This window comes from Vigna unguiculata, chromosome 10, assembly GCF_037176805.1.
Source record: "Vigna unguiculata cultivar grain cowpea cultivar isolate G323 ecotype 2 chromosome 10, ASM3717680v1, whole genome shotgun sequence".
Lineage (NCBI taxonomy): Eukaryota > Viridiplantae > Streptophyta > Magnoliopsida > Fabales > Fabaceae > Vigna > Vigna unguiculata.
This window is the reverse complement of record NC_140801.1, coordinates 28,269,889-28,294,996: the sequence shown is the minus strand read 5'-3', so window position 1 is coordinate 28,294,996 and position 25,108 is coordinate 28,269,889. Positions and strand designations below refer to the sequence as shown.

Sequence of the window (25,108 nt, the reverse complement as noted above, 5' to 3'; positions counted from 1 at the left end):
GCGGGCAGGTTCGTGTGAGCATCAGATTCCCGAGTCCAAGGCTAACCAATTGTATGAATTGCAGACTGTTAAGTCTTGGGATTAGGGTCTTGGCCAAGATTCATAGATAATGATTAAGATGGGTGAATGATATATTCTGTGATTACATGTTTGTTATTTTATTTTTTTTCAGCTCACCCTTTCTGTTTGTGTGTGGCGATGATCGTGTAATTCGTTACACGGGAGCAGATGTTGATACAGGTGGTGCTGAGGATGCTCAGATGGCGGAGTGAGGGCTAGCATGGGAGTAGTGCTAGGGTTTATGATAAACTGTAATTTATGTTTTAAATACAATTTTTGGTAACTTGTAATCAGTTTTGAATTCAGTTATAAATTTTGGCGCGCTATCTTGTTAAATTAAAAGTTTTCCCGCGTTGGGATTTTTATCGAGGTGGTTATTTAATGAAATTATTATTTTAATATTTATTTTTAAGTAATATTCCCTAGGGATGTTACATTTGGTATCAGAGCAAACGTTTTGATGCTTTTGGGGCAAACTGGGGAGTGAGCTTACGTTTGTTGTGTGAAATTGATTGATGTATGCTGAATGTTAAGTATGATAGAGTATAATTTGATCTTTAGCTGTTTGATTTTAACAGCTGAAATATGTGGCGTGCACAGGCAATGGCAAACAGGAGGCGTAGAAACACTGCCGGAGCTGATGAGATTGCTAACGCAATCCACAGGATGGTGGATGCTATGCAGCCCGTGGCAGCGCCCCCGCGGGCTATGATTCCACCTGTCAGGCCGGTGACGATGGAGGACTTCATGCGTCACAAGCCGACTAAGTTCACTGGGAAAGCCACCCCAGATGAGGCGGATGCATGGCTACGAGAGTGCGAGAAGATATTCAGAGTGATAGAGTGCTCGGAGGCCCAGAAACTTAACTTCGCCACCTTTCTACTGGTGACCGAGGCTGAGTATTGGTGGATAGGTATGCAGCAGCAGATGACAAACCGAGCTGAAGAAGTGACTTGGACTAGCTTCAGGGCGAGGTTCTTGGAGAAGTATTTCCCGGATAGCGCTAAACATGAGCGCGAGGCGGAGTTTCTCACCCTGCAGCAGGGAAGTTTGTCGGTGCAGGATTATGTGGAGAGGTTCGAGTACCTCTCGAGATTCTACTCCCAGACAGTGACGGAGGAGTGGCGCTGTAGAAAGTTTGAGGGCGGCCTCAAGCATGAACTGAGGCGTTTCATCGTGCCACTGAGAGTGCGAGAGTTCCCTATCTTGGTGGAGTAGGCCAAGAGTGTGGAACAGCTGGAGAAGGGGCCCAATCTGGTTAACCGTACACAGAGAAATAATGCTGAGGGCAGATTCCAGAAGAAGCCCTACAGTAGACCCGCCGCGTCTTCATGGAAACCCAGGTGTTATAACTGTGGGGGTGATCACCTGCAGAGAAATTGTACTAGACCCGCCCGCAGCGGAGGCAGTGGCATGAGCACTCGTAAGTGCTATGCCTGTGATCAGCCAGGGCACTTTGCTGATAGGTGTCCTAATAGGAAGACTGCACCAACATCACGACCTCAGCCATCCTCTTCAGACAGGCCGAGAGCCGCAGGCCGGGTTTTCGCCATGACCAGCACAGAGGCCACCCGGTCAGGTAATCTGATTCTGGACCATTGCTTGCTTTATGGTAACAGTGTGCTAGTGTTATTTGACTCAGGAGCTTCGCACTCCTTCATATCCCATGACTGTGTGAAGAAATTGGGGTTGTCCACTCGTGACCTTGGATGCGAGTTGATAGTCTCGACCCCCGCATCTGGACAGGTTTCAACAAACATAGCCTGTGTTGGATGCGTGATGGAAGTGGAGGGCAGACGCTTCAAAGTGAATCTAGTCTGCTTGCCCTTGGAAGGATTGGAGGTTATACTGGGAATGGACTGGCTGTCTATCAACCACGTGGTGCTTGATTGTGGACGGCGCAGAATTGTGTTCCCAGAAACAGAAGGGATAAAGTTGGTGACATCTGGAGAGGCAGTGAAAGAGATGGAGAATGGGTCGACTTGCTTCGTGATAGTGGCCCAAGAGAAGAAGATGAGTACAGAAGAGCAGATCAGTAAGATACCGGTGGTGGATGAATATGCCGACGTATTTCCAGACGAGATACCCGAGTTACCACCCAGCCGGGATATAGATTTCTCAATTGATCTAATCCCTGGAGCGGGTCCAGTGTCGGCAGCGCCATACAGAATGGCACCAGCTGAATTAGCAGAGTTGAAGAATCAGATAGAAGACCTGCTAGAGAAGAAATTCATCCGACCCAGCGCTTCACCGTGGGGAGCCCCGGTGTTATTAGTAAAGAAGAAAGACGGTAGTTCTCGGCTGTGCGTCGATTATCGTCAGTTGAACAAGTTGACAATAAAGAACAAGTACCCACTGCCTAGAATCGACGATTTGCTTGATCAGCTCAGAGGGGCAGGAATATTCTCCAAGATTGACTTGAGGTCTGGCTATCATCAGATCTTAGTCAAGCCAGAGGATGTCCAGAAGACAGCCTTTAGATCGAGATATGGACATTACGAGTATGTCGTGATGCCCTTTGGAGTGACGAACGCCCCAGCTGTCTTCATGGATTATATGAACCGCATCTTCAGACCATATCTGGACAGATTCGTGGTAGTGTTTATAGATGATATTCTCATATACTCACGGACTAAAGAGGAGCATGCTGATCATCTGAGAACTGTGCTGGAGGTATTGAGGGAGCATCAGCTGTACGGTAAATTGTCCAAGTGTGAATTTTGGTTGGACGAGGTACAGTTTCTGGGGCACGTAATTTCTTCACGTGGTATATCAGTGGATCCGAGTAAGATTGAGACGGTGTTGAAATGGGAGAGACCTCAAACTGTAACAGAAGTCAGAAGCTTCTTGGGATTGGCTGGGTATTACAGGAGGTTCGTGGAAGGGTTTTCCAAGATGGTGAGTCCATTAACTCAACTCACTAGGAAGGATCAACCCTTCTCGTGGACTGATAAATGTGACGAGTGCTTTGAAGAGATGAAAAGGAGGTTGACTACCGCTCCGATTCTGATTATTCCAGATACCAGCAAGATGTTTGAGGTATACTGCGATGCATCCTATCAGGGTCTGGGTTGTGTACTAATGCAGGAGAAGAGGCCGGTGGCTTATGCCTCTAGACAGTTGAAGGTGCACGAGAAAAATTACCCTACCCACGATCTAGAGTTGGCTGCTGTAGTGTTCGCACTTAAGACGTGGAGACACTATTTATATGGCTCCTAATTTCAGGTATTCAGTGATCATAAAAGCCTGAAATACCTATTCGATCAGAAGGAGCTAAATATGAGACAGCGGCGCTGGATGGAGTATCTCAAGGATTACGATTTCGAGTTGCTTTACCACCCTGGTAAAGCTAATGTGGTTGCGGATGCCTTGAGTCGGAAACGGATGCACATCTCAGCTATGATGGTGAAGGAATTGGAATTAATTGAGAAGCTCCGGGATATGAATCTGGGTATGCAGCTGAGTGAAGATTGCATCCAATGTGGAGTGCTTACCTTGACTAGTGATGTACTGGGAGTTATCAGGGATCGACAGAAGGATGATGCTGAGTTACAGCAATTTGTGAGTTGGATAGGGACTAAGAAGGGGAAAGACTACCGGATTGGGACAGATGGTATTCTGAGGTTCAGAGATCGAATCTGTGTGCCTGGGGATTGGAGGTTGAGGAAGCAGATTCTAGAGGAGGGCCATAAAAGCCGTCTTAGCATACATCCAGGTATGACTAAGATGTATCACGACCTGAAACAGTCCTTCTGGTGGAACGGGATGAAGACTGACATTGCTGACTTCGTGGCCTCATGTTTAGTATGCCAGAAGGCCAAGATTGAACACCAGCGACCAGGGGGTACACTTGAGTCGTTGGACATTCCTCAGTGGAAGTGGGATAGTATTGCCATGGACTTCGTCACTCACTTGCCGAAGTCTGTAAAGGGGCACGACTCAATCTGGGTAATAGTGGACAGGCTGACAAAGTGTGCTCATTTCCTGGCTATTAATCAGAAGTGGTCAATGGACAGATTGGCGGAGTTGTATGTGAGAGAAGTGGTCAGATTGCATGGTGTGCCGGCCAGCATAGTGTCAGATAGAGACCCGAGATTCACATCTCGTTTCTGGCAGTCATTACAGGCAGCGTTGGGAACTCAGTTGAGGATGAGTTCTGCATATCATCCTCAAACTGATGGTCAGTCGGAGCGTACCATCCAGTCTTTGGAGGATCTGTTGAGGGCTTGCGTATTAGACCATATGGGTAGTTGGAGTGAGATGCTTCCTTTAGTGGAGTTCACATATAACAACAGTTACCACACCAGCATCGGTATGGCCCCGTATGAGGCATTGTATGGGCGGCGGTGTAGGACGCCACTGTGTTGGAATCAGGATGGGGAAGCATTGGTGTTGGGTCCTGAGTTTTTACAGCAAACCTCTGAGAAGGTTAGGGCGATCCAGGAGAGGATGAAGGCTACACAGAGCAGACAAAAGTCCTATGCAGACAAGAGGAGACGACCTCTAGAGTTCGAAGCTGGGGATCATGTGTTCCTCAGGGTGACACCAACGGCTGGTATTGGGAGGGCCATCAAATCGAGGAAGTTAACTCCGAGGTTTGTTGGGCCTTATCAGATTTTGAGGAGAATTGGGGTTGCAGCTTATGAGATAGCCCTACCACCACACCTGACGAATCTGCATAACGTGTTCCATGTCTCCCAGCTGAGGAAATATGTTGCAGATCCGTCGCACGTACTGGAGTCAGATGATATTCAGATCCGGGAGGATTTGACGGTGAGCACTGGACCAGTGCGAATTCTGGATTCACAGGTAAAGTAGCTGCGGGGGAAGGAGATTAAGACTGTGAAAGTGCTGTGGGATGAGACTACCCAGGAGATGACCTGGGAGATGGAGGATCGCATGAAGCAATCCTATCCGTACTTATTCCCTGGTAAGTTTTATTTTCGAGGACGAAAATCTTAAAAAGGGGGGTGTAATGTAAGATCCGGGAAAATTAAATAGTTATTTAATTAATTATTTAATTAGGACGGATAATGAGAATACTTAAAGCAATAAATGCGAGGAGCTATGACATGGAAGAATACTAGCTCAAGTGGTTGAGAGTACTTTATTGTGTGTGAGGACTTGGGTTCAAGTCCTATGTGTGCCACTTGGATGTTATTTAAATTGTGTGTTTTTGTGTGTTTTATATTGGATACGTGTTGTCATGGTAAATTCTTAAAATTGTAGGATTTATCATGAAATCTGGATTGGTTGAATGGTTTGGCCTTGGTTTGGTATGTGCATGGGTGTGAGTTCAAACCTTGGTGAGAACTAAATAATTCCTTTTTGCCAAATTTTTTTCTTGTGCATGAATATGAAAGGATTGGGAAACCTAGCAGATACTAGAGAGGTAACGTGGGGGGAAGCTGAAAATTATGGGTGATAACCATTGAATGGCCTTAACCATATTTCTTTTAATTAATTTCGTTTTAGTAAAATAGAAAATAATTAGGGTACATTAGGAGTGGGAGAGAAGAGAGAAAGAGAGGAGAAAATCAGTCTGTGAGGGGTGCAAATAGCTCTGAGAGTGAGAAAGAACAATTCTGGTGCGTGAAGGAGGGCCGCGAGAGAAGAATTAGAGTGGTTCTTTTGGCAAGGGGAAAGGTGCGCAAGGAGAGTGGGAATCTCAATTTGGAGCGCGAATTCCAGGTAAGGGGAGTTGTTTTAATGCTTTTTGATTCATAAGCAATGTACTGCGTTGGAATGGATTGAATTGTATTAGTTTTCGTGATGAATGGTGCTGTCGTTCGTGAATTCTGGGAATCTGCCCAGAAACTGCCTGGCAGGCATGTATGTGCCGCCAGGCGGTGTATCAGAGTTAACCCAATTCTGGGTGTTGTTGTTTGAGTTGCCTGGCGGCAAGTTCGACCCGCCGGGCGGTGCATGCGGTATAATGTTGTTTCTGATGTTTTATTGCGGATTTTGCGATGTGTTGTTGTTTTCTTTTGAATGATATCTTGGTATTGAGTGTTGATGATTATATATAGTGAGTCGGACATGGAGAATTACTAATAAAATGTGTAATTTCACCATTTGATGGGTGCGTGAGTATTGGGGTTGGACAGTCTGGGAATGCATTAGTGCGAAACCATATTGAATAAGATGACTGAATCTGTGAGTGGGGAGAAAGGGTTCGCGAGTATGAAAATGAATTGGGGCTGTACCCATAATCTGATGCGCCGCCCGGCGGTTTCTTACTGACCGCCAGGCGGTAGCGGCGTCATAGGGATGATAGGGAATTGGCAAGGTGGTCTGAGGAAGGAACGTGGCTGTTATTGGATTGTGAATGAAATGGACATGAAACGATAATTAAAATAGGAAGTTGGAATTGTTGGATCTGGAATAATTGGTTGAGGTAAGAATATATGGATTGACCAACTATGGGGGTCGAAATGATTGTGACTCAATGATATTCAGGGTGGGAGTGGCTTTGAGGTGTGGGTGAAGCAGACGAAGAGAGGACTGAATTATGCGTCTTTCACTATAGTAGGTCGTTGGGAAAGATGGATTGGGAATTGAGAGGTACAAGTAGATGAGTAAGCTGAACTACCATGATGGAACTGAAAACAGTAGTGTGATGAAATGGTAATAACAGTTTGATGCTAAGGAATCCCAGAATGAGAGTGCCAGACTAAGTGAAAAGAGCATTAACTAAACAGACCTAAGAGCAGGTCATATCAAAGTTTTTGAATGTCAAGCCATGACTAGAGTGTATTAGGATGTGGACCATAGTAATGGATCAAGAGTGGGGTGCCACTAATTCTTCATTTAGAATTGAATAGTAAGGGAACAGGCTTAACTTTGTGTTGTTAGTGGTGTAAGTTCGTGCAAGCTGACCTATGTAAGAACATCAGCCAGTGTGTAGTCACTGGTATAGCGCCTGGCGGCACGGGTGTGTGCGCCAGGCAAAAGGAACCACTACAGAGGCCCCTGCATCGTGGGGCGCCTGGCGGCAAAGGAGAACTCCGCCAGGCGGTGTTTGTAATCAAAGTGGCGCTGGAAGGGCGCTGGCGCCTGGCGGTGAGACATGAACCGCCAGGCGGTGTGAACCTGTTTCGCCAGGTGGTACTGGTTGGTGCGCCAGGCGCTTGCGTGACAGGTTATGAGCTGTGAGTGTTGTTTCTAACTGACAATGATGCTTTGCTTGGATCGGGAGATGCTGTGCCATGAGCGGGTGGGTTCATGGATGGTGTGACATGTGATGATATGAGCGAGGAGGTTCATATCAAGTTACTCTCACGTGGGGATACGAGCGGGGAGGTTCGTATGTTCCGTGCTCACATGAGAGATGCCACGTGCGGGGAGGTACGGGGGCTGGTGGATCACATGTGTTGGACTACGGGCGGGTAGGTCCGTAGAGCAGGACTACGAGCGGGGAGGTTCGTAGAGGCAGGACCACGAGCGGGCAGGTTCGTGTGAGCATCAGATTCCCGAGTCCAAGGCTAACCAATTGTATGAATTGCAGACTGTTAAGTCTTGGGATTAGGGTCTTGGCCAAGATTCATAGATAATGATTAAGATGGGTGAATGATATATTCTGTGATTACATGTTTGTTATTTTATTTTTTTTCAGCTCACCCTTTCTGTTTGTGTGTGGCGATGATCGTGTAATTCGTTACACGGGAGCAGATGTTGATACAGGTGGTGCTGAGGATGCTCAGATGGCGGAGTGAGGGCTAGCATGGGAGTAGTGCTAGGGTTTATGATAAACTGTAATTTATGTTTTAAATACAATTTTGGTAACTTGTAATCAGTTTTGAATTCAGTTATAAATTTTGGCGCGCTATCTTGTTAAATTAAAAGTTTTCCCGCGTTGGGATTTTTATCGAGGTGGTTATTTAATGAAATTATTATTTTAATATTTATTTTTAAGTAATATTCCCTAGGGATGTTACATTTGGTATCAGAGCAAACGTTTTGATGCTTTTGGGGCAAACTGGGGAGTGAGCTTACGTTTGTTGTGTGAAATTGATTGATGTATGCTGAATGTTAAGTATGATAGAGTATAATTTGATCTTTAGCTGTTTGATTTTTACAGCTGAAATATGTGGCGTGCACAGGCAATGGCAAACAGGAGGCGTAGAAACACTGCCGGAGCTGATGAGATTGCTAACGCAATCCACAGGATGGTGGATGCTATGCAGCCCGTGGCAGCGCCCCCGCGGGCTATGATTCCACCTGTCAGGCCGGTGACAATGGAGGACTTCATGCGTCACAAGCCGACTAAGTTCACTGGGAAAGCCACCCCAGATGAGGCGGATGCATGGCTACGAGAGTGCGAGAAGATATTCAGAGTGATAGAGTGCTCGGAGGCCCAGAAACTTAACTTCGCCACCTTTCTACTGGTGACCGAGGCTGAGTATTGGTGGATAGGTATGCAGCAGCAGATGACAAACCGAGCTGAAGAAGTGACTTGGACTAGCTTCAGGGCGAGGTTCTTGGAGAAGTATTTCCCGGATAGCGCTAAACATGAGCGCGAGGCGGAGTTTCTCACCCTGCAGCAGGGAAGTTTGTCGGTGCAGGATTATGTGGAGAGGTTCGAGTACCTCTCGAGATTCTACTCCCAGACAGTGACGGAGGAGTGGCGCTGTAGAAAGTTTGAGGGCGGCCTCAAGCATGAACTGAGGCGTTTCATCGTGCCACTGAGAGTGCGAGAGTTCCCTATCTTGGTGGAGCAGGCCAAGAGTGTGGAACAGCTGGAGAAGGGGCCCAATCTGGTTAACCGTACACAGAGAAATAATGCTGAGGGCAGATTCCAGAAGAAGCCCTACAGTAGACCCGCCGCGTCTTCATGGAAACCCAGGTGTTATAACTGTGCGGGTGATCACCTGTAGAGAAATTGTACTAGACCCGCCCGCAGCGGAGGCAGTGGCATGAGCACTCGTAAGTGCTATGCCTGTGATCAGCGGAGGCAGTGGCATGAGCACTTGTTAAATTAAAATTTTTCCCGCGTTGGGATTTTTATCGAGGTGGTTATTTAATGAAATTATTATTTTAATATTTATTTTTAAGTAATATTCCCTAGGGATGTTACACCATGGGCATCTCAAAAGAAGATGAAATGAGTTCGTGGGAGCAATATCACATAATACTTCTTTCACACATTGTCCTGTACTGAAATTGATGCTTGCTTGATTCGGATTAAAGCTTGTTGGTAACTCAACTTTCTCGACCAATCTTTGGCTCACAACAATGTTGTCGCTTTCGTAAACAAATGCAACTAAACATGGGTGGCCTTCGATTAAACAATTTGTTTCTCTACTTCCTTTTCCATCTCCTTTATCTTTTCTTCCTTTTCTTTTTCTTCAATTTCCCTTCCTTCTGCAGTTTATATTTCTTCTTTTTCTATTCTTTCTTTTTCTATTTTCTCCTTCAACCTATGTTCATCCTTACTGGCTTGTCTTGGTGTCATAAATTTCAACTTCCTTTCATGTCCATCATGCCTCAAATAAAGGGAACGTTCATCAAGATTGAGCGTTTTAAAATGAAGCTATGGGCATCTCATAAGAAGATGAAATGAGTTCGTGGGAGCCCTATCACATAATACTTCTTTCACACTTTGTCCTGTACTGAAATTGATGCTTGCTTGATTCGGATTAAAGCTTGTTGGTAACTCAACTTTCTCGACCAATCTTTGGCTCACAACAATGTTGCCGCTTTCGTAAACGAATGCAACTAAACATGGGTGGCCTTCGATTAAACAATTTGTTTCTCTACTTCCTTTTCCATCTCCTTTATCTTTTCTTCCTTTTCTTTTTCTTCAATTTCCCTTCCTTCTGTAGTTTATATTTCTTCTTTTTCTATTCTTTCTTTTTCTATTTTCTCCTTCAGCCTATGTTCATCCTTGCTGGCTTGTCTTGGTGTCATAAATTTCAACTTCATTTCATTTCCCTCATGCCTCAAATAAAGGGAACGTTCATCATGATTGAGCATCTTAAAATGAAGCCATACCCATCTCAAAAGAAGATGACAAGAGTTCGTGGGAGCAATATCACATAATGCTTCTGTCACACATTGTCCTGTACTGAATTTGATCCTTGCTTGATCCGGATTAAAGCTTGTTGGTAACTCGACTTTCTCCACCAATCTTTGGCTTACAACATTGTTGTCGCTTTCGTAAACGAATGCAACTAAACATGGGTGGCCTTCGATTAAACACCTTGTTTCTCTACTTCCTTTTCCATCACCTTTATCTTTTCTTCCTTTTCTTATTCTTCAATTTCCCTTCCTTCTGCAGTTTATATTTCTTCTTTTTATATTCTTTCTTGTTCTATTTTCTCCTTCAGCCTATGTTCATCCTTACTGGCTTGTCTTGGTGTCATAAATTTCAACTTCCTTTCATGTCCATCATGCTTCAAATAAAGGGAACGTTCATCAAGATTGAGCGTTTTAAAATGAAGCCATGGGCATCTCATAAGAAGATGAAATGAGTTCGTGGGAGCCATATCACATAATACTTCTTTCACACTTTGTCCTGTACTGAAATTGATGCTTGCTTGATTCGGATTAAAGCTTGTTGGTAACTCAACTTTCTCGACCAATCTTTGGCTCACAACAATGTTGCCGCTTTCGTAAACGAATGCAACTAAACATGGGTGGCCTTCGATTAAACAATTTGTTTCTCTACTTCCTTTTCCATCTCCTTTATCTTTTCTTCCTTTTCTTTTTCTTCAATTTCCCTTCCTTCTGCAGTTTATATTTCTTCTTTTTCTATTCTTTCTTTTTCTATTTTCTCCTTCAGCCTATGTTCATCCTTTGTGGCTTGTCTTGGTGTCATAAATTTCAACTTCATTTCATTTCCCTCATGCCTCAAATAAAGGGAACGTTCATCATGATTGAGCGTCTTAAAATGAAGCCATACCCATCTCAAAAGAACATCACAAGAGTTCGTGGGAGCAATATCACATAATACTTCTTTCACACATTGTCCTGTATTGAATTTGATCCTTGCTTGATCCAGATTAAAGCTTGTTGGTAACTCGACTTTCTCCACCAATCTTTGGCTTACAACATTGTTGTCGCTTTCGTAAACGAATGCAACTAAACATGGGTGGCCTTCGATTAAACATCTTGTTTCTCTACTTCCTTTTCCATCACCTTTATCTTTTCTTCCTTTTCTTATTCTTCAATTTCCCTTCCTTCTGCAGTTTATATTTCTTCTTTTTATATTCTTTCTTGTTCTATTTTCTCCTTCAGCCTATGTTCATCCTTACTGGCTTGTCTTGGTGTCATAAATTTCAACTTCCTTTCATGTCCATCATGCCTCAAATAAAGGGAACGTTCATCAAGATTGAGCGTTTTAAAATGAAGCCATGGGCATCTCATAAGAAGATGAAATGAGTTCGTGGGAGCCATATCACATAATACTTCTTTCACACTTTGTCCTGTACTGAAATTGATGCTTGCTTGATTCGGATTAAAGCTTGTTGGTAACTCAACTTTCTCGACCAATCTTTGGCTCACAACAATGTTGCCGCTTTCGTAAACGAATGCAACTAAACATGGGTGGCCTTCGATTAAACAATTTGTTCCTCTACTTCCTTTTCCATCTCCTTTATCTTTTCTTCCTTTTCTTTTTCTTCAATTTCCCTTCCTTCTGCAGTTTATATTTCTTCTTTTTCTATTCTTTCTTTTTCTATTTTCTCCTTCAGCCTATGTTCATCCTTGCTGGCTTGTCTTGGTGTCATAAATTTCAACTTCATTTCATTTCCCTCATGCCTCAAATAAAGGGAACGTTCATCATGATTGAGCGTCTTAAAATGAAGCCATACCCATCTCAAAAGAACATCACAAGAGTTCGTGGGAGCAATATCACATAATACTTCTTTCACACATTGTCCTGTATTGAATTTGATCCTTGCTTGATCCAGATTAAAGCTTGTTGGTAACTCGACTTTCTCTACCAATCTTTGGCTTACAACATTGTTGTCGCTTTCGTAAACGAATGCAACTAAACATGGGTGGCCTTCGATTAAACACCTTGTTTCTCTACTTCCTTTTCCATCACCTTTATCTTTTCTTCCTTTTCTTATTCTTCAATTTCCCTTCCTTCTGCAGTTTATATTTCTTCTTTTTATATTCTTTCTTGTTCTATTTTCTCCTTCAGCCTATGTTCATCCTTACTGGCTTGTCTTGGTGTCATAAATTTCAACTTCCTTTCATGTCCATCATGCCACAAATAAAGGGAACGTTCATCAAGATTAAGCGTTTTAAAATGAAGCCATGGGCATCTCAAAAGAAGATGAAATGAGTTCGTGGGAGCAATATCACATAATACTTCTTTTACACATTGTCCTGTACTGAATTTGATCCTTGCTTGATTCGTATTAAAGCTTGTTGGTAAATCAACTTTCTCGACCAATCTTTGGCTCACAACAATGTTGTCGCTTTCGTAAACAAATGCAACTAAACATGGGTGGCCTTCGATTAAACAATTTGTTTCTCTACTTCCTTTTGCATCTCCTTTATCTTTTCTTCCTTTTCTTTTTCTTCAATTTCCCTTCCTTCTGCAGTTTATATTTCTTCTTTTTCTATTCTTTCTTTTTCTACTTTCTCCTTCAGCCTATGTTCATCCTTGCTGGCTTGTCTTGGTGTCATAAATTTCAACTTCATTTCATTTCCCTCATGCCTCAAATAAAGGGAACGTTCATCAAGATTGAGCATCTTAAAATGAAGCCATACCCATCTCAAAAGAAGATGACAAGAGTTCGTGGGAGCAATATCACATAATACTTCTTTCACACATTGTCCTGTACTGAATTTGATCCTTGCTTGATCCGGATTAAAGCTTGTTGGTAAGTCGACTTTCTCCACCAATCTTTGGCTTACAACATTGTTGTCGCTTTCGTAAACGAATGCAACTAAACATGGGTGGCCTTCGATTAAAAACCTTGTTTCTCTACTTCCTTTTCCATCACCTTTATCTTTTCTTCCTTTTCTTATTCTTCAATTTCCCTTCCTTTTACAGTTTATATTTCTTCTTTTTATATTCTTTCTTGTTCTATTTTCTCCTTCAGCCTATGTTCATCCTTACTGGCTTGTCTTGGTGTCATAAATTTCAACTTCCTTTCATGTCCATCATGCCTCAAATAAAGGGAACGTTCATCAAGATTGAGCGTTTTAAAATGAAGCCATGGGCATCTCAAAAGAAGATGAAATGAGTTCGTGGGAGCCATATCACATAATACTTCTTTCACACTTTGTCCTATACTGAAATTGATGCTTGCTTGATTCGGATTAAAGCTTGTTGGTAACTCAACTTTCTCGACCAATCTTTGGCTCACAACAATGTTGTCGCTTTCGTAAACGAATGCAACTAAACATCGGTGGCCTTCGATTAAACACCTTGTTTCTCTACTTCCTTTTCCATCACCTTTATCTTTTCTTCCTTTTCTTATTCTTCAATTTCGCTTCCTTCTGCAGTTGATATTTCGTCTTTTTATATTCTTTCTTGTTCTATTTTCTCCTTCAGCCTATGTTCATCCTTACTGGCTTGTCTTGGTGTCATAAATTTCAACTTCCTTTCATGTCCATCATGCCACAAATAAAGGGAACGTTCATCAAGATTAAGCGTTTTAAAATGAAGCCATGGGCATCTCAAAAGAAGATGAAATGAGTTCGTGGGAGCAATATCACATAATACTTCTTTCACACATTGTCCTGTACTGAAATTGATGCTTGCTTGATTCGGATTAAAGCTTGTTGGTAACTCAACTTTCTCGACCAATCTTTGGCTCACAACAATGTTGTCGCTTTCGTAAACAAATGCAACTAAACATGGGTGGCCTTCGATTAAACAATTTCTTTCTCTACTTCCTTTTCCATCTCCTTTATCTTTTCTTCCTTTTCTTTTTCTTCAATTTCCCTTCCTTCTGCAGTTTATATTTCTTCTTTTTCTATTCTTTCTTTTTCTATTTTCTCCTTCAACCTATGTTCATCCTTGCTGGCTTGTCTTGGTGTTATAAATTTCAACTTCATTTCATTTCCCTCATGCCTCAAATAAAGGGAACGTTCATCATGATTGAGCATCTTAAAATGAAGCCATACCCATCTCAAAAGAAGATGACAAGAGTTCGTGGGAGCAATATCACATAATACTTCTTTCAAACATTGTCCTGTACTGAATTTGATCCTTGCTTGATCCGGATTAAAGCTTGTTGGTAACTCGACTTTCTCCACTAATCTTTGGCTTACAACATTGTTGTCGCTTTCGTAAACGAATGCAGCTAAACATGGGTGGCCTTCGATTAAACACCTTGTTTCTCTACTTCCTTTTCCATCACCTTTATCTTTTCTTCCTTTTCTTATTCTTCAATTTCCCTTCCTTCTGCAGTTTATATTTCTTCTTTTTATATTCTTTCTTGTTCTATTTTCTCCTTCAGCCTATGTTCATCCTTACTGGCTTGTCTTGGTGTCATAAATTTCAACTTCCTTTCATGTCCATCATGCCTCAAATAAAGGGAACGTTCATCAAGATTGAGCGTTTTAAAATGAAGCCATGGGCATCTCATAAGAAGATGAAATGAGTTCGTGGGAGCCCTATCACATAATACTTCTTTCACACTTTGTCCTGTACTGAAATTGATGCGTGCTTGATTCAGATTAAAGCTTGTTGGTAACTCAACTTTCTCGACCAATCTTTGGCTCACAACAATGTTGCCGCTTTCGTAAACGAATGCAACTAAACATGGGTGGCCTTCGATTAAACAATTTGTTTCTCTACTTCCTTTTCCATCTCCTTTATCTTTTCTTCCTTTTCTTTTTCTTCAATTTCCCTTCCTTCTGCAGTTTATATTTCTTCTTTCTCTATTCTTTCTTTTTCTATTTTCTCCTTCAGCCTATGTTCATCCTTGCTGGCTTGTCTTGGTGTCATAAATTTCAACTTCATTTCATTTCCCTCATGCCTCAAATAAAGGGAACTTTCATCATGATTGAGCATCTTAAAATGAAGCCATACCCATCTCAAAAGAAGATGACAAGAGTTCGTGGGAGCAATATCACATAATGCTTCTTTCACACATTGTCCTGTACTGAATTTGATCATTGCTTGATCCGGATTAAAGCTTGTTGGTAACTCGACTTTCTCCACCAATCTTTGGCTTACAACATTGTTGTCGCTTTCGTAAACGAATGCAACTAAACATGGGTGGCCTTCGATTAAACACCTTGTTTCTCTACTTCCTTTTCCATCACCTTTATCTTTTCTTCCTTTTCTTATTCTTCAATTTCCCTTCCTTCTGCAGTTTATATTTCTTCTTTTTATATTCTTTCTTGTTCTATTTTCTCCTTCAGCCTATGTTCATCCTTACTGGCTTGTCTTGGTGTCATAAATTTCAACTTCCTTTCATGTCCATCATGCCTCAAATAAAGGGAACGTTCATCAAGATTGAGCGTTTTAAAATGAAGCCATGGGCATCTCATAAGAAGATGAAATGAGTTCGTGGGAGCCATATCACATAATACTTCTTTCACACTTTGTCCTGTACTGAAATTGATGCTTGCTTGATTCGGATTAAAGCTTGTTGGTAACTCAACTTTCTCGACCAATCTTTGGCTCACAACAATGTTGCCGCTTTCGTAAACGAATGCAACTAAACATGGGTGGCCTTCGATTAAACAATTTGTTTCTCTACTTCCTTTTCCATCTCCTTTATCTTTTCTTCCTTTTCTTTTTCTTCAATTTCCCTTCCTTCTGCAGTTTATATTTCTTCTTTTTCTATTCTTTCTTTTTCTATTTTCTCCTTCAGCCTATGTTCATCCTTGCTGGCTTGTCTTGGTGTCATAAATTTCAACTTCATTTCATTTCCCTCATGCCTCAAATAAAGGGAACGTTCATCATGATTGAGCATCTTAAAATGAAGCCATACCCATCTCAAAAGAACATCACAAGAGTTCGTGGGAGCAATATCACATAATACTTCTTTCACACATTGTCCTGTATTGAATTTGATCCTTGCTTGATCCAGATTAAAGCTTGTTGGTAACTCGACTTTCTCCACCAATCTTTGGCTTACAACATTGTTGTCGCTTTCGTAAACGAATGCAACTAAACATGGGTGGCCTTCGATTAAACACCTTGTTTCTCTACTTCCTTTTCCATCACCTTTATCTTTTCTTCCTTTTCTTATTCTTCAATTTCCCTTCCTTCTGCAGTTTATATTTCTTCTTTTTCTATTCTTTCTTTTTCTATTTTTTCCTTCAGCCTATGTTCATGCTTGCTGGCTTGTCTTGGTGTCATAAATTTCAACTTCATTTCATTTCCCTCATGCCTCAAATAAAGGGAACGTTCATCATGATTGAGCGTCTTAAAATGAAGCCATACCCATCTCAAAAGAAGATGACAAGAGTTCGTGGGAGCAATATCACATAATACTTCTTTCACACATTGTCCTGTACTGAATTTGATCCTTGCTTGATTCGGATTAAAGCTTGTTGGTAACTCGACTTTCTCCACCAATCTTTGGCTTACAACATTGTTGTCACTTTCGTAAACGAATGCAACTAAACATGGGTGGCCTTCGATTAAACACCTTGTTTCTCCACTTCCTTTTCCATCACCTTTATCTTTACTTCCTTTTCTTTTTCTTCAATTTCCCTTCCTTCTGCAGTTTATATTTCTTCTTTTTTTATTCTTTCTTTTTCTATTTTCTCCTTCAGCCTATGTTCATCCTTGCTGGCTTGTCTTGGTGTCATAAATTTCAACTTCATTTCATTTTCCTCATGCCTCAAATAAAGGGAACATTCATCATGATTGAGCGTCTTAAAATGAAGCCATACCCATCTCAAAAGAAGATGACAAAAGTTCGTGGGAGCAATATCACATAATACTTCTTTCACACATTGTCCTGTACTGAATTTGATCCTTGCTTGATTCGGATTAAAGCTTGTTGGTAACTCGACTTTCTCCACCAATCTTTGGCTTACAACATTGTTGCCGCTTTCATAAACGAATGCAACTAAACATGGGTGGCCTTCGATTAAACAATTTGTTTCTCTACTTCCTTTTCCATCTCCTTTATCTTTTCTTCCTTTTCTTTTTCTTCAATTTCCCTTCCTTCTGCAGTTTATATTTCTTCTTTTTCTATTCTTTCTTTTTCTATTTTCTCCTTCAGCCTATGTTCATCCTTGCTGGCTTGTCTTGGTGTCATAAATTTCAACTACATTTCATTTCCCTCATGCCTCAAATAAAGGGAACGTTCATCATGATTGAGCGTCTTAAAATGAAGCCATACCCATCTCAAAAGAAGATGACAAGAGTTCGTGGGAGCAATATCACATAATACTTCTTTCACACATTGTCTTGTACTGAATTTGATCCTTGCTTGATTCGGATTAAAGCTTGTTGGTAACTCGACTTTCTCTACCAATCTTTGGCTTACAACATTGTTGTCACTTTCGTAAACGAATGCAACTAAACATGGGTGGCCTTCGATTAAACACCTTGTTTCTCTACTTCCTTTTCCATCACCTTTATCTTTACTTCCTTTTCTTTTTCTTCAATTTCCCTTCCTTCTGCAGTTTATATTTCTTCTTTTTCTATTCTTTCTTTTTCTATTTTCTCCTTCAGCCTATGTTCATCCTTGCTGGCTTGTCTTGGTGTCATAAATTTCAACTACATTTCATTTCCCTCATGCCTCAAATAAAGGGAACGTTCATCATGATTGAGCGTCTTAAAATGAAGCCATACCCATCTCAAAAGAAGATGACAAGAGTTCGTGGGAGCAATATCACATAATACTTCTTTCACACATTGTCTTGTACTGAATTTGATCCTTGCTTGATTCGGATTAAAGCTTGTTGGTAACTCGACTTTCTCTACCAATCTTTGGCTTACAACATTGTTGTCACTTTCGTAAACGAATGCAACTAAACATGGGTGGCCTTCGATTAAACACCTTGTTTCTCTACTTCCTTTTGCATCACCTTTATCTTTACTTCCTTTTCTTTTTCTTCAATTTCCCTTCCTTCTGCAGTTTATATTTCTTCTTTTTTTATTCTTTCTTTTTCTATTTTCTTCTTCAGCCTATGTTCATCTTTACTGGCTTGTCTTGGTGTCATAAATTTCAACTTCATTTCATTTCCCTCATGCCTCAAATAAAGGGAACGTTCATCATGATTGAGCATCTTAAAATGAAGCCATACCCATCTCAAAAGAAGATGACAAGAGTTCGTGGGAGCAATATCACATAATACTTCTTTCACACATTGTCCTGTACTGAATTTGATCCTTGCTTGATTCGGATTAAAGCTTGTTGGTAACTCGACTTTCTCCACCAATCTTTGGCTCACAACATTATTGTCGCTTTCGTAAACGAATGCAACTAAACATGGGTGGCCTTCGATTAAACAATTTGTTTCTCTACTTCCTTTTCCATCTCCTTTATCTTTTCTTCCTTTTCTTTTTCTTCAATTTCCCTTCCTTCTGCAGTTTATATTTCTTCTTTTTCTATTCTTTCTTTTTCTATTTTCTCCTTCAGCCTATTTCATCCTTGTTGGCTTGTCTTGGTGTCATAAATTTCAACTTCATTTCATTTCCCTCATGCCTCAAATAAAGGGAACGTTCATCATGATTGAGCGTCTTAAAATGAAGCCATACCCATCTCAAAAGAAGATGACAAGAGTTCGTGGGAGCAATATCACATAATACTTCTTTCACACATTGTCCTGTACTGAATTTGATCCTTGCTTGATTCGGATTAAATCTTGTTGGTAACTCGACTTTCTCCACCAATCTTTGGCTTACAACATTGTTGTCGCTTTCTTAAACAAATGCAACTAAACATGGGTGGCCTTCGATTAAACACCTTGTTTCTCTACTTCCTTTTCCATCACCTTTATCTTTTCTTCCTTTTCTTTTTCTTCAATTTCCCTTCCTTCTGCAGTTTATATTTCTTCTCTTTATATTCTTTCTTGTTCTATTTTCTCCTTCAGCCTATGTTCATCCTTACTGGCCTGTCTTGGTGTCATAAATTTCCACTTCCTTTCATGTCCATCATGCCTCAAATAAAGGGAACGTTCATCAAGATTGAGCATTTTAAAATGAAGCCATGGGCATCTCAAAAGAAGATGAAATGAGTTCGTGGGCGCAATATCACATAATACTTCTTTCACACTTTGTACTGTACTGAATTTGATCCTTGCTTGATTCGGATTAAAGCTTGTTGGTGACTCGACTTTCTCCACCAATCTTTGGCTCACAACAATGTTGTCGCTTTCGTAAACGAATGCAACTAAACATGGGTGGCCTTCGATTAAACAATTTGTTTCTCTACTTCCTTTTCCATCTCCTTTATCTTTTCTTCCTTTTCTTTTTCTTCAATTTCCCTTCTTTCTGCAGTTTATATTTCTTCTTTTTCTATTTTCTCCTTCAACCTATGTTCATCCTTACTGGCTTGTCTTGGTGTCATAAATTTCAACTTCAATTCATTTCCCTCATGCCTCAAATAAATGGAACGTTCATCATGATTGAGCGTCTTAAAATGAAGCCATACCCATCTCAAAAGAAGATGACAAGAGTTCGTGAGAGCAAGATCACATAATACTTCTTTCACACATTGTCCTGTACTGAATTTGATCCTTGCTTGATTCGGATGAAAGCTTGTTGGTAACTCGACTTTCTCCACCAATCTTTGGCTTACAACATTGTTGTCACTTTCGTAAACGAATGCAACTAAACATGGGTGGCCTTCGATTAAACAATTTGTTTCTTTACTTCCTTTTCCATCTCCTTTATCTTTTCTTCCTTTTTTTTTTCTTCAATTTCCCTTCCTTCTGCAGTTTATATTTCTTCTTTTTCTATTCTTTCTTTTTCTATTTTCTCCTTCAGCCTATCCTCATCCTTACTGGCTTGTCTTGGTGTCATAAATTTCAACTTCATTTCATTTCCCTCATGCTACAAATAAAGGGAACGTTCATCAAGATTGAGCGTTTTAAAATGAAGCCATGGGCATCTCAAAAGAAGATGACAAGTGTTCGTGGGAGCAATATCACATAATACTTCTTTCACACATTGTCCTGTACTGAATTTGATCCTTGCTTGATTCGGATTAAAGCTTGTTGGTAACTTGACTTTCTCCACCAATCTTTGGCCTACAACATTGTTGTCGCTTTCGTAAACGAATGCAACTAAACATCGGTGGCCTTCGATTAAACACCTTGTTTCTCTACTTCCTTTTCCATCACCTTTATCTTTACTTTCTTTTCTTTTTCTTCAATTTCCCTTCCTTCTGCAGTTTATATTTCTTCTTTTTCTATTGTTTCTTTTTCTATTTTCTCCTTCAGCCTATTTCATCCTTGTTGGCTTGTCTTGGTGTCATAAATTTCAACTTCATTTCATTTCCCTCATGCCTCAAATAAAGGGAACGTTCATCATGATTGAGCGTCTTAAAATGAAGCCATACCCATCTCAAAAGAAGATGACAAGAGTTCGTGGGAGCAATATCACATAATACTTCTTTCACATATTGTCCTCTACTGAATTTGATCCTTGCTTGACTCGGATTAAAGCTTGTTGGTAACTCGACTTTCTCCACCAATCTTTGCCTCACAACATTATTGTCGCTTTCGTAAACGAATGCAACTAAACTTGGGTGGCCTTCGATTAAACAATTTGTTTCTCTACTTCCTTTTCCATCTCCTTTATCTTTGCTTCCTTTTCTTTTTCTTCAATTTCCCTTCCTTCTGCAGTTTATATTTCTTCTTTTTCTATTCTTTCTTTTTCTATTTTTTCCTTCAGCCTATGTTCATCCTTGCTGGCTTGTCTTGGTGTCATAAATTTCAACTTCATTTCATTTCCCTCATGCCTCAAATAAAGGGAACGTTCATCATGATTGAGCGTCTTAAAATGAAGCCATACCCATCTCAAAAGAAGATGACAAGAGTTCGTGGGAGCAATATCACATAATACTTCTTTCGCACATTGTCCTGTACTGAATTTGATCCTTGCTTGATTCGGATTAAAGCTTGTTGGTAACTCGACCTTCTCCACCAATCTTTGGCTTACAACATTGTTGTCACTTTCGTAAACGAATGCAACTAAACATGGGTGGCCTTCGATTAAACACCTTGTTTCTCCACTTCCTTTTCCATCACCTTTATCTTTACTTCATTTTCTTTTTCTTCAATTTCCCTTCCTTCTGCAGTTTATATTTCTTCTTTTTTTATTGTTTCTTTTTCTATTTTCTCCTTCAGCCTATGTTCATCCTTGCTGGCTTGTCTTGGTGTCATAAATTTCAACTTCATTTCATTTCCCTCATGCCTCAAATAAAGGGAACGTTCATCATGATTGAGCGTCAAAATGAAGCCATACCCATCTCAAAAGAAGATGACAAGAGTTCGTGGGAGCAATATCACATAATACTTCTTTCACACATTGTCCTGTACTGAATTTGATCCTTGCTTGACTCGGATTAAAGCTTGTTGGTAACTCGACTTTCTCCACCAATCTTTGCCTCACAACATTATTGTCGCTTTCGTAAACGAATGCAACTAAACTTGGGTGGCCTTCGGTTAAACAATTTGTTTCTCTACTTCCTTTTCCATCTCCTTTATCTTTGCTTCCTTTTCTTTTTCTTCAATTTCCCTTCCTTCTGCAGTTTATATTTCTTCTTTTTCTATTCTTTCTTTTTCTATTTTTTCCTTCAGCCTATGTTCATCCTTGCTGGCTTGTCTTGGTGTCATAAATTTCAACTTCATTTCATTTCCCTCATGCCTCAAATAAAGGGAACGTTCATCATGATTGAGCGTCTTAAAATGAAGCCATACCCATCTCAAAAGAAGATGACAAGAGTTCGTGGGAGCAATATCACATAATACTTCTTTCACACATTGTCCTGTACTGAATTTGATCCTTGCTTGATTCGGATTAAAGCTTGTTGGTAACTCGACCTTCTCCACCAATCTTTGGCTTACAACATTGTTGTCACTTTCGTAAACGAATGCAACTAAACATGGGTGGCCTTCGATTAAACACCTTGTTTCTCCACTTCCTTTTCCATCACCTTTATCTTTACTTCCTTTTCTTTTTCTTCAATTTTCCTTCCTTCTGCAGTTTATATTTCTTCTTTTTTTATTGTTTCTTTTTCTATTTTCTCCTTCAGCCTATGTTCATCCTTGCTGGCTTGTCTTGGTGTCATAAATTTCAACTTCATTTCATTTCCCTCATGCCTCAAATAAAGGGAACGTTCATCATGATTGAGCGTCAAAATGAAGCCATACCCATCTTAAAAGAAGATGACAAGAGTTCGTGGGAGCAATATCACATAATACTTCTTTCACACATTGTCCTGTACTGAATTTGATCCTTGCTTGACTCGGATTAAAGCTTGTTGGTAACTCGACTTTCTCCACCAATCTTTGCCTCACAACATTATTGTCGCTTTCGTAAACGAATGCAACTAAGCTTGGGTGGCCTTCGATTAAACAATTTGTTTCTCTACTTCCTTTTCCATCTCCTTTATCTTTGCTTCCTTTTCTTTTTCTTCAATTTCCCTTCCTTCTGCAGTTTATATTTCTTCTTTTTCTATTCTTTCTTTTTCTATTTTTTCCTTCAGCCTATGTTCATGCTTGCTGGCTTGTCTTGGTGTCATAAATTTCAACTTCATTTCATTTCCCTCATGCCTCAAATAAAGGGAACGTTCATCATGATTGAGCGTCTTAAAATGAAGCCATACCCATCTCAAAAGAAGATGACAAGAGTTCGTGGGAGCAATATCACATAATACTTCTTTCACACGTTGTCCTGTACTAAATTTGATCCTTGCTTGATTCGGATTAAAGCTTGTTGGTAACTCGACCTTCTCCACCAATCTTTGGCTTACAACATTGTTGTCACTTTCGTAAACGAATGCAACTAAACATGGGTGGCCTTCGATTAAACACCTTGTTTCTCCACTTCCTTTTCCATCACCTTTATCTTTACTTCCTTTTCTTTTTCTTCAATTTCCCTTCCTTCTGCAGTTTATATTTCTTCTTTTTTTATTGTTTCTTTTTCTATTTTCTCCTTCAGCCTATGTTCATCCTTGCTGGCTTGTCTTGGTGTCATAAATTTCAACTTCATTTCATTTTCCTCATGCCTCAAATAAAGGGAACGTTCATCATGATTGAGCGTCAAAATGAAGCCATACCCATCTCAAAAGAAGATGACAAGAGTTCGTGGGAGCAATATCGCATAATACTTCTTTCACACATTCTCCTGTACTGAATTTGATCCTTGCTTGACTCGGATTAAAGCTTGTTGGTAACTCGACTTTCTCCACCAATCTTTGCCTCACAACATTATTGTCGCTTTCGTAAACGAATGCAACTAAACTTGGGTGGCCTTCGATTAAACAATTTGTTTCTCTACTTCCTTTTCCATCTCCTTTATCTTTGCTTCCTTTTCTTTTTCTTCAATTTCCCTTCCTTCTGCAGTTTATATTTCTTCTTTTTCTATTTTTTCCTTCAGCCTATGTTCATGCTTGCTGGCTTGTCTTGGTGTCATAAATTTCAACTTCATTTCATTTCCCTCATGCCTCAAATAAAGGGAACGTTCATCATGATTGAGCGTCTTAAAATGAAGCCATACCCATCTCAAAAGAAGATGACAAGAGTTCGTGGGAGCAATATCACATAATACTTCTTTCACACATTGTCCTGTACTGAATTTGATCCTTGCTTGATTCGGATTAAAGCTTGTTGGTAACTCGACTTTCTCCACCAATCTTTGGCTTACAACATTGTTATCACTTTCGTAAACGAATGCAACTAAACATGGGTGGCCTTCGATTAAACACCTTGTTTCTCCACTTCCTTTTCCATCACCTTTATCTTTACTTCCTTTTCTTTTTCTTCAATTTCCCTTCCTTCTGCAGTTTATATTTCTTCTTTTTTTATTCTTTCTTTTTCTATTTTCTCCTTCAGCCTATGTTCATCCTTGCTGGCTTGTCCTGGTGTCATAAATTTCAACTTCATTTCATTTCCCTCATGCCTCAAATAAAGGGAACGTTCATCATGATTGAGCGTCTTAAAATGAAGCCAGACCCATCTCAAAAGAAGATGACAAGAGTTCGTGGGAGCAATATTACATAATACTTCTTTCACACATTGTCCTGTACTGAATTTGATCCTTGCTTGACTCGGATTAAAGCTTGTTGGTAACTCGACTTTCTCCACCAATCTTTCGCTTACAACATTGTTGTCGCTTTCGTAAACGAATGCAACTAAACATAGGTGGCGTTCGATTAAACAATTTGTTTCTCTACTTCCTTTTCCATCTCCTTTATCTTTTCTTCCTTTTCTTTTTCTCCAATTTCCCTTCCTTCTGCAGTTTATATTTCTTCCTTTTCTATTCTTTCTTTTTCTATTTTCTCCTTCAGCCTATGTTCATCCTTGCTGGCTTGTCTTGGTGTCATAAATTTCAACTTCATTTCATTTCCCTCATGCCTCAAATAAAGGGAACGTTCATCATGATTGAGCGTCTTAAAATGAAGCCATACCCATCTCAAAAGAAGATGACAAGAGTTCGTGGGAGCAATATCACATAATACTTCTTTCACACATTGTCTTGTACTGAATTTGATCCTTGCTTGATTCGGATTAAAGCTTGTTGGTAACTCGACTTTCTCCACCAATCTTTGGCTTACAACATTGTTGTCGCTTTCGTAAACGAATGCAACTAAACATGGGTGGCCTTCGATTAAACACCTTGTTTCTCTACTTCCTTTTCCATCACCTTTATCTTTTCTTCCTTTTCTTTTTCTTCAATTTCCCTTCCTTCTGCAGTTTATATTTCTTCTTTTTCTATTCTTTCTTTGTCTATTTTCTCCTTCAGCCTATTTCATCCTTGTTGGCTTGTCTTGGTGTCATAAATTTCAACTTCATTTCATTTCCCTCATACCTCAAATAAAGGGAACGTTCATCATGATTGAGCGTCTTAAAATGAAGCCATACCCATCTCAAAAGAAGATGACAAGTGTTCATGGGAGCAATATCACATAATACTTCTTTCACACATTGTCCTGTACTGAAT

At 40.3% G+C, this 25,108-nt stretch overlaps 1 protein-coding gene across 1 annotated transcript; it reads left to right on the top strand.

Annotated features, from left to right (window-relative positions):
* The first annotated feature begins 663 nt into the window (after positions 1-663).
* LOC146882362 (uncharacterized) lies at positions 664-8,936 on the top strand. Its single transcript, XM_085667367.1, has 7 exons — positions 664-1,236; positions 1,279-3,186; positions 3,286-4,869; positions 4,933-4,990; positions 5,555-5,751; positions 6,520-6,588; positions 8,163-8,936. The coding sequence occupies exons 1-7, from the start codon at positions 664-666 to the stop codon at positions 8,934-8,936; spliced, it is 5,163 nt and encodes a 1,720-aa protein (XP_085523493.1).
* Positions 8,937-25,108: the final 16,172 nt, after the last annotated feature.

Excerpts from the sequence above, each read along its gene's own strand:
- LOC146882362 (XM_085667367.1), top strand. The coding sequence starts at position 664 with ATGGCAAACAGGAGGCGTAGAAACACTGCCGGAGCTGATGAGATTGCT. Across the intron at positions 3,187-3,285 it reads ATGCCTCTAGACAGTTGAAG|GTATTCAGTGATCATAAAAG; the intron begins GTGCACGAGAAA and ends TCCTAATTTCAG. Across the intron at positions 5,752-6,519 it reads ATTTGGAGCGCGAATTCCAG|GGTGGGAGTGGCTTTGAGGT; the intron begins GTAAGGGGAGTT and ends AATGATATTCAG.